This window comes from Nannobrachium achirus (genome assembly GCF_963921795.1).
Source record: "Nannobrachium achirus genome assembly, chromosome: 18".
NCBI classification, from domain to species: Eukaryota; Metazoa; Chordata; class Actinopteri; order Myctophiformes; family Myctophidae; genus Nannobrachium; species Nannobrachium achirus.
Window position 1 is genome coordinate 50,940,847 of NC_137825.1, and position 10,204 is coordinate 50,951,050.

The 10,204-nt window shown below is 41.5% G+C and overlaps 1 protein-coding gene across 1 annotated transcript; it reads left to right on the forward strand.

The window, feature by feature from the left end:
• Positions 1–1,149: 1,149 nt before the first annotated feature.
• LOC308303291 (glutaryl-CoA dehydrogenase, mitochondrial-like) lies at positions 1,150–2,475 on the forward strand (the record flags this gene model as incomplete). The annotated part of the gene is made up of 1 exon (XM_080747629.1): positions 1,150–2,475. The coding sequence occupies one exon, from the start codon at positions 1,150–1,152 to the stop codon at positions 2,473–2,475; it is 1,326 nt and encodes a 441-aa protein (XP_080603755.1).
• Between the last annotated feature and the right edge of the window lie 7,729 nt (positions 2,476–10,204).

Sequence of the window (10,204 nt, forward strand, 5' to 3'; positions counted from 1 at the left end):
TCAGAGTAACCTCAAAATATGTACAGCTCTCCATTGTAGGTAAATTCTGAATGATTGCTACGTCCTTCTGGAAGCTGTGCCGAAGGCGTGCTTACCCCCCGACTCCACCGGGCGCGTTGGGTACGTCAACATCAACGTCAACGTCAGACTCTCAAATTCGCCCCGGTTCATTTTTTGCCGCCATCCGAAGCCAGCACGACGCTGTCTTTTTGTTGGAGCCCTAGCCTTAGCCAGCAGTTGGTCTCTATGGGTCAAACTCTCTGATGTTGTTGTCCTGGTCCGGACAGCCCCCAAATACAAACATCTTTGTCCCAATGATGGTGTCAGAGTGTTTAGATGAAGCAGGTGGTGGAGAGCCTTTGGTGTTAATTAAAGACCAGACCATGGTGGTGGTGTCCAAGTGTCCAACTTGTATATAGTTTAATTTATGAAAAGAAAAAAATATTAGTGAATACATTTTCTCCATTGACTTGAAAGGGAAAATGTAAAAATGTACTTTTCCCAAATATGGAGATGACTGAAATCATAGATGTCTGACGTCATAAACCACATGAGACTGACACAGTGGCCCTCATTTATCAATTTGGTGTAAGAAACGGCATATTCTTTTCCATAAATCTTGGTGTACCACGACGTTGAAGTGAGATTCATCAACGCATCCTACAGACAATCCTGGCGTACATTTGATCTCAGCGTTGATAAATGCGCCGGCTGACACCTAGCGTCATTAAAATAACACACCCTTAAATTCTCGAAACGCAGTTTACGACCTGAACAACCAGAATACGACCAAACGACGTAAGGAAAGCCAATAGGAGTTCCCCTGCACGCCTCGCTCCCTTTCATGTCCACGTCTGACAGACCACACACATACACCTACTTGGAAGCCAGAGCAGACTTTTTATACACTGTGGAAACAGCAGTCTTTGACAGTGGGATTAACATAACGGTACAATCTTTGACAAGGAGGCTAGCAGCCTACATGAATGATTTCACCAGTCGGATTTGAATATAAATTTAAACCATTGCCGACATGCGCACATAGTGCGCGTTCAAGTTGGTTACACTACAATAAAGCAGTTGTAAACAACCTCAGAGGTGAACAAACGTGACATATTGTACACTAAAAACACAAATAGGACGTCCACCATGGCACTGCGGAGCGCTGTGTGTCGGCTGCTACTCAACCCACAGAGGTGTGCCTTCATCGCATCCTCTAGAGCCCAGGGAACTGCAGCACCTGCTGCTAGACTCCATTCGGACAAGTCCGGGCAGAAGCCCAAAGCACCCAAGGTGCCGTTCAAGTGGCACGACGCCCTGGAGCTAGACGGTCAGCTGACAGAGGACGAGATCCTGATCAGAGACACTTTCCGCGACTACTGCCAGGAGAAGCTCATGCCCCGCATCCTGATGGCCAACAGGAACGGAGTGTTCCACAGGGAGATCGTGTCGGAGATGGGAGAGCTCGGCGTCCTGGGTCCCACCATCAGAGGCTACGGCTGCGCCGGGACCAGCCACGTGGCCTACGGCCTGATCGCCAGAGAGGCAGAGAGAGTGGACAGTGGCTACCGCTCCGTGATGAGCGTCCAGTCCTCCCTGGTCATGCACCCCATCGACGCCTATGGCACCGAGGAGCAGAAGCAGAAGTACCTCCCCGGGCTCGCCCGCGGGGAGATCCTGGGCTGCTTCGGGCTGACGGAGCCCGACCACGGCAGCGACCCCGGCGGCATGGAGACCAGAGCCAGATACAACCCCTTCAGCCGCACGTACTCCCTCGCCGGCTCCAAGACCTGGATCACCAACTCCCCGGTGGCCGACATCGCCGTGGTGTGGGCTAAATGCGACGACGGCAAAGTCCGCGGCTTCATCCTGGAGCGCGGCATGAAGGGTCTCTCCACGCCCGAGATCGAGGGCAAGTTCTCCCTGCGGGCCTCGAGCACCGGCATGATCGTCATGGACGAGGTGGAGGTGCCAGAGGAGAACCTGCTGCCCAAAGTGTCCGGCCTGGCGGGTCCCTTCGGCTGCCTCGACAAGGCTCGCTACGGCATCGCGTGGGGCGCCCTGGGAGCCGCCGAGTTCTGCTTCCACGCCGCTCGCCAGTACACGATGGACAGGATCCAGTTCGGTGTGCCACTGGCCAGGAACCAGCTAGTGCAGAGGAAGATGGCCGACATGCTGACGGAGATCACCGTCGGCCTGCAGGCCTGTCTGCGACTAGGGAGGCTCATCGACGACAAGAAAGCGGCGCCGGAGATGATCTCCATGCTGAAGAGGAACAGCTGCGGCAAGTCGCTGGACATCGCCAGGCAGGCCAGGGACATGCTGGGAGGGAACGGCATCGCCGATGAATACCACGTCATCCGCCACGTCATGAACCTGGAGGCGGTGAACACCTACGAAGGTACACACGACATCCACGCTCTGATCCTGGGCAGAGCCATCACTGGGCTGCAGTCGTTCACCGTGGGCAAATAGATCCGTCTTCCTCCAAAGGCATTCATTGATAAAAAATCAAACCTCGGTTCGAATTGAAGCGGTGGACAGATAAAACTTCTATTCTGAATGTATTTGAGAGCTGGTATGACAGTTGGTATAATAGGTTTAAAAAATAAAATAGATTAAAACACATACATTAAAATAAGAATTTGTAATTAAACTAGACCAGGTCAACCTGGTTGTGCCAGACCCCCTGTCTGTCATCATCATTTATGACATCATGCCTTTTGTAGGCATGTCATCATCATGTCATCATCATATATACCCTTTATATAGAAAACCCGGACAGACAGACCGACATTTGCTTATGTAGGCCTACCCATTTCATGGGTCTGGCAATAAATACATAAATAAATATAAAGTGTTTAAATAAGACAGATAAACCCTGAAGGCCAAATTATCATGAGAAGCTTGACCAATCCTCAAAGTATCCATTCATCTGACCGGGAGGGACACCGCACACATATTCTAGATGTACAGGACATGGGTGGGTGACGTGACGTAACGTTTTCGCTGTCCTCGGTGTCAAACATGTATAAATAAAAAATATATTTGTCAAAAACCTTCTGAATATTGTGCAGGACATTAAGCTTTATGTGAACTTACTCAAGATTAAAACATTTCATTCCTCATTTCTTCAGAATCTTCAACCAAACATGGCAAAACTCATATGGTGTGACTGTCCTGACCTTGTTTCTCAAAGTGGGAACTTGAATAAAACTAAGAAAAATAATTGCTAAAAATCATTTGAAAATGAATTTAGGCTAAAAAGAATGTCTATTTTGAGCCTATATCTTTTCAAAGTCAAAGCATAATGTTTTCAGTCATTTCTGATCAAAAACATTTTGTCCCCCAACCCAAAATCATTTGGTGTGACACTAGTTTGGAAAAATTAAACAGGCAATTATTTGGACACCTATTGGCTAGAGAGGTCCTTCTTCTGTAAGGCTATTCAGCACTCCCAGCACAACTGCAAGACAGGTGTCTGAGGTGAGTTATGATTTTAACATTTTCATGAAATGCCATCTTGTTGAAACGTTGACAAACTCACCATTCTGGATGTCTTTTGGTGTGACACCTTTTCTTTAAAAAAAGCTTAAGTTATTTGACGTTTTGGTCATATTTCCATGTAGATCTAGGCTGCTTTGTTATAGCTAGCATGCTGTTAGCATGCTAATGTGTACATAGTAGCCTCAAGGTAAACCTAAATGGAGAAAACAGTAATATGGTGTGACACTTAATCATATGGTGTGACAGGTCTGCTTGTCACACCATATGACTTGACTGTCACACCATATGATTTATACTGTATTTAACTACAGATATAACAACAAATAACAAAGTTCCATGTTTCTTTTGTACATTTAAACATTTGTTTTAAACATTTTTACATAAAATGAAATTTAGCTTCATTCAGTGATACTTCAAATTCATCAGACAGAGCAGAAACCCCTTCACAGAAACCTTAACATATTGTTTCAATCTAAACAATATTTTCTCTTTGTCTTAAACTATACATTCCATTTTCTTTTGTCAGCTGGACAATGACAAGTGCTGAGAGAACGAGAAAGTACAGGGAGAAACTAAACAATGACCCAGCAAGGAGAGAGGAGCCAAAGGGGCGAGACTGCATTTTCTACGAAGAGCAGGAGGTTGTCTGTGGCATAGCAGAACCGCAACAAGGCAGCCGGTTTGCTACCCTCACCAAATACGACTGGCTGATGTACAATACAGTCTAAATGTATAATCTAATCTGATCTAATACTTTTGTACTTTCACTCACTGGACTGGACAGTGGACAGTGTTAAGGTAGGACCCGAGACAAAACTAGCGAAAATAGCTGATCTACAAGCTCTCAACACGTTGTGCTGCGAGAGCTTGTAGATCAGCTATTTTAAGAGTTGCGCAACCCAGCACTCTTTAGCTAGTGGAGATGTGGTGTAATGTCATGATTCCTAATTACATTTGTTCAACACAAAATGCTGTGTTCAAGTTCAGGAGACTTCGGAAAAAAGCAATTTACCTGAATGCTGAGTTCTGTTTCCACTAATTGGTGTTAATAAAATGTTGCCTTCAATGCCTTGGCTCCAAGTGTGGCTATGCGCCTTATTGTCCCTTTAGGATCCTTCTGCCGTGGGCCGGCAGAAGACTTAGGTGTGCGTAGCATTCCTGTGCACATCCTCATCATCCATCTACTACTACAATTCTTTCTTATCCCATGTTAAAGCCCTACAATAATATCCTGTTCAGAAATATTAAGGCCATGTTATCCTGGGTAATTGTTTAATCAATCAGTAAAGTTCAGTACTCACTAATAGGTAGGTTAAAACACAGTTTGCTTTGACACATGAAGATATGATCATACGGTGTGACACTAAATCATTTGGTGTGACATTCCAAATAGTGAGAAATCATACCTTTATTAATGATTAAACCAAAAAAATGTTTATGGATTACATAGAGAATATTATCAGGAAGAGTCACAAATATTTGTGTAATTTTAGAGAAAGTTTTGACAGAATACATTTAAAATATGTTGTAAGATCATGAACATGGGCCTCACACAGAGTGTCGATTATGAAAAAAATATACAGATATAATTAATTTTCAAAAAACTATAGTGGATCACTGGTTAGTTATGATAAAGGACTTTGATAAAGTGAGTAACTTAAGAAAGATGTACTCCATTTTCATTTTATGAACAATTATTTTCATGTCACACCATATGAGGATTTTAGGCACAAGTACAACAAACTGCTGAATAAAGTCTGATTCCAATAACATATCTAAAAACAAAATGTATTTCCATAAGGTTGAGAGTGAGTAGAACAAAAGTAAATAACTTTTATGCCTGCAATTTAAAGTTTTTTTAAAAACACATTTTTTGGGGCGTCACGTCACTGACCCACATATAAAGCCTATTCATTCTGAACTGAAATGGTGATCTCAGTCCAGAATGAACAGGGTTTTTCAAAAACAGAATGTCCGTTACCTTATGTCCATATATGGTCACTCCAGGCCAGAATGAACATGTTTTTCCTGTCCCGTACGTGTAAAATATCAGTCCAGAATGAATAGGCTTTTTCAAAAAGCAAAATGTGTGTCCCATGTCCATATGGTAATTAAACGGACATTCTGTTTTTGAAAAAGCCTGTTCATTCTGGACTGAAATGACCATATATGGGCGTGATACACACAAAGCCATTCATTGGAAGCGGTTTCCACCGCTTCAACAACTATTCCACAGTCTCCGTATGCTATATAGACTATAGTCTGGAACTACAGTTCCCGAAAGGCGAGTAACGGAAGTAGTCACTTATAGCTGCTGCACTGAACTCCCTTAAGCCCCCATGTTTCCACCCCCCCCCCCTTTTTTTCTCCCCTTTTTGGAATGGAGAGAGCCTCCCCTTGCAATGTTATATGAGATACATATGTTTCTGAGTAATTAAGCCGTAAAGCTTACCAGGATCTCCTTTTAGTTGACCTTGCACCAGTGATTTGTGTCATGAAACTGTACTTTATTCTATTGCAAACTGCTAATAAATTCTTCAATCAATCAATCAAAAACCATAACAGAAGCACACTAGCACAGACAGAGTCATTCCAGTGGCATATTCTTACCGGTATATTATGAAAATCGGACGTTAGCTGGCTGGCGTATAGGCCTACTGTCCTGGGAGGTCCCAAAGCACCAGAAAGGGAAGACGGGAACATTTTACACCATATACATATTTTTTTCATAGCTTGGTCTGAATGGTCTCTATAGAACCAAGATCTGAAAAAAAGAAAAGAAGGGGGAAAAAAACGTAATCACAAGGACATGGGCCACAGTGCAGCGTCACCTCTGTCAAGATCTGGACCACCAACCACACTGGTTACCACTGGTGCTAAGTGCAATCCGATCCCTCTTTTTGTAGAGTGAAATTAACTAAAGAAAATAATTGTGATGGTCACAGGACTTTGTCTGCATGTTGTAATGACATGTAGTGTCCACAGGGAGGCAGCATGATACACTAATTGAATGATTTCTGTAAGGACTACAGTTAACATTACAGTCAACATTAGCCATAATAACAAAGAGGTTTTGGATGATTGAAGAGCATAGATTTAGAAAAATAAATTATTATTTTTATTAGGCCCCTATATATATAGTTGTGCTCGAAATTATTAAACCCCCTCTGACAAATGTGTTCATTAGTGTAACCACTGTTCCTTGGACTTAGAAATTGTCAACTATGCTCAAAACTGTATCTTTTGGAACATTCAGTGTCCTTGCAATTGTTTTATATCCTTTTCCTTTTTTTCCTTCTTTTTTTTTTACAAAGCAATAATCTCTTCTCTGAACTTTTCTGACCATCCCTTAAACTTAGCCATGTTTCTAACTGCTCTAATCACAGTCAACAAGTCAACAAACTTCTAGTCAGGCCAGATTGCACATCTGATGCAACTATTTAAGCCCTTGATTAATCGATTGCAGTTGATTACAGATGTTTTCAGGTGTAATTAAGAGTTGAATAACTGAAAGTGAAAGTGGCATTTAGCATTGAATTTGAAAAAAAAAAAAAACACAACAAATGTTACTTTTGTTTTGAGCTATTTACATTGTTCTTGTATGATTTATTTATTTCATTCAGTTGTCAGTTTGTGAATTTAGCCCATAAACCAGATTTGCAGAGGGGGGGTTGAATAATTTTGAGCACAACCGTATATATATATATATATATATATATATGAATAAAGGTTGTAGCAATAAGATAACCTGCTATTGTCTGTTTTTGGTTTCAGATGTTTTATTTATTTATATTTTCAAAAATATATTTTTAGAATGATCAAATTCCTGCCTGCAGCATTATTCCACATTCCGAAACAACTGTATTGAAATCTCTCATTTCTACCCAGGCTGCATTTCATCAAGCTGACACAGGGCTGTCCCATGTAAACCAGGTTTTGGTCCATTATGTAACGTCTGAATGAGAGAAAAAAACATTCTTACTTATGCAATGCTATTATGAAAACAGCTGGGTGGTAAGCACACACAGGTGCTATCAAAGAGAGAGATTATGCAATATGATAATGCATCCATGGAAAACCCGATAATCCTTATGATAGACGGGTTTCACATGCAATCGTGCTGGCTTTGTGTTGGCTTTAGTCAGATGGCAAAGTCCACCATGCTGATCGTTGCAATTGGGTGGAGACCTTTACTGCATGTTCAAAACCATTCCTTTTTTATTTTATTTTTTTTAACTGTGAAATAATGAATTATTTCAATAGTGAAATTTAGCCCATATAGGCTACTGTATATCTGTCACTTTTTGCAACACCTTTCATAAAGTAGGAAATTCACTTACACAAAAAGGGGGAAAAAACATTAAATGTTGAAATATCGAGATAGAATGTTTCTGCCTGAAAGCAACGATATTCTTTGAGTTGAGTGTCGTTCAGAATCAGCTCTAGTGCTTAGAATAACTCTTTTGCCTTAGGAATAAGGATGATAGATCAGTGTTGATTACGTGGACTAAAACTATGACAAAAAAAAATCGTTGACTACCCTTTTTCACTGACGAAAACTAGATGAAATAACTACACAAAAACTGAGCTATGGTGAGTAAAACTATGACTAAATACATTGTCAATTTCGTTGACAAATAAAAACGTCAGGGAGGGACTATAGTGGAGAAGAGATCCAGTAGAACTAAAAGTCATTTTTTGTTTGTTTGCGCTCAGGTGTTGACTCCCTGAAAACAGCAGATCTACAATTCTCACAACGCGTTGTGAGAATCAATCGATCAATCAATCAACCAATCAATCAATCAGTCAATCAGTCAATCAATCAATCAATCAATCAATCAATCAATCAGTCAATCAATATTGCCCCGTCCTTCTCGCTTCAAAATGTGTCTTATGATGTATTTTCAGTCTGTCTACCGCTCTGGACTACCTGAAAGGTTTGCAGAACAACCTTGACTGATAAAAGATACCATCAAACTACCTCCAGCACTTCCACAAGTCTGCTTTTTTCCCCCTCATCTATGATGTCATCACAGTTGAGTCATGCAATGCAAGTGCTTGCACAGCTGGCATCATCAGCAGTCTGTGTGAGGGGGGGATTTATCCCCCCCTCACACAGGAAAAAGTACTGCCATGTTTTACTTCAGTAAAAGTATCAATTCTGGAGTTCAGAAATACTCTCTTAGGGTGCCCTCACATCAAAATACCTAGAGTGGAATCCGCCAATGCATTTCAATGAGAATGGAGCGTTTTTTGCCAGTAGAGGATTTCTGCAAAAAAAAACGCTCCATTCTCATTGAAATGCATTGGCGGATTCCACTCTAGGTATTTTGGTGTGCGGGCACCCTTACAAGTAGAAGTCCGGGATTCAAAATTGACTTGAGTAAAAGTACAAAGGTGTTGGTATCACAATGTACTTAAAGTACAAATGTAGAAAGTACTCATAATGCAGAATTACCCATTTTAGTTATGGTATTTTGTCCAGCACTCGGTGAACTTGCATGAATGTTGTGGAAGGATCCTTCTTCTACTTTACAAGTTCCCATTTTTAATTCTCTTTGGCCAAAATGATAAAATATGCAAATTCTTAAACTGAGTGGTGCTTCATTTTAAGACTGCGCCACAATAACATAATCTCATCATTCAACTTTAAGCTTAATTGCGATCCATTCCATCGCTTCCATGTTACACTGATAAAAGATATACATTTTGCTCCAATGCCACTGACTTCACAACAAACGATAAAAAAACCTGTTCTGAACTTAAATTGGTCATGCTGACCTCTGCCCTCTTCCAGATGACAGATGTGCCACAGGGTGAAGTGTTAAAACCTAGCGCCCAGGAGTGTCGCACCAAATTCTGGGCCCTGGGTACAAGGATTCACTGCGGGCCCCCCATGAATGTTCTTCATAGGGGGAGAAGGGGGTTTAACCCATTTAGACTGGGAACGCATTATTGCACGTTATTTTGTGCTTTAACTATTGAAAAATAGCAGATATACAAGCTCACAGCGCGGCACAGAGTTTTGAAAAATCATGGACATTTGTGCAAGTCTTTGAATATTTAAAATTCTTCTAAGGTTTTTTTGAAAAACCTATGTTTCTATGTCAGTGGTGCTCAAACCTTTTCATGTGAAGGAATGATATGTATTTGGCCACGGACCCCCATCTCAAAATATTTCATTCCAGGGACCCCAGAAGCAAGATTTTTAGTTACAAATGTTCGCTTAAAAAAATACAAACAGTATATTCAAAGATGTGCACACATTTTCACGACGAAAATAGCAGATCTACAAGCTCAAAATATTTAGTTCCAGGGACCCCCCAGAAGCAAAATTTGAGTTACAAATGTTCGCTTAAAAAAATACATACAGTATATTCAAAGATGTGCATACATTTGGGCGCTGTGAGCTTGTAGATCTGCTATTTTTCAATAGCTAAAGTATAAAATAATTAAGGCCCCTCCAACTTGGGCCCTAGTAACTCAGTCCCATTTCTCCCCCCTTGTGACACCCCTGCTAGCGCCACCAGTTTCAACTATATATCTATGTCCTTCATCTCTATCATTCTTTCCTCTCCATGCAGAAACATATCTGAGTCGAGTCAAAATGGCTCATCTCATCGTCGCTAGGCGCTGTCCTTTAGAGGGACATCAGTAACTGTATCTACAGCAGTCTCAATGGCGTAACCTCGCTTGT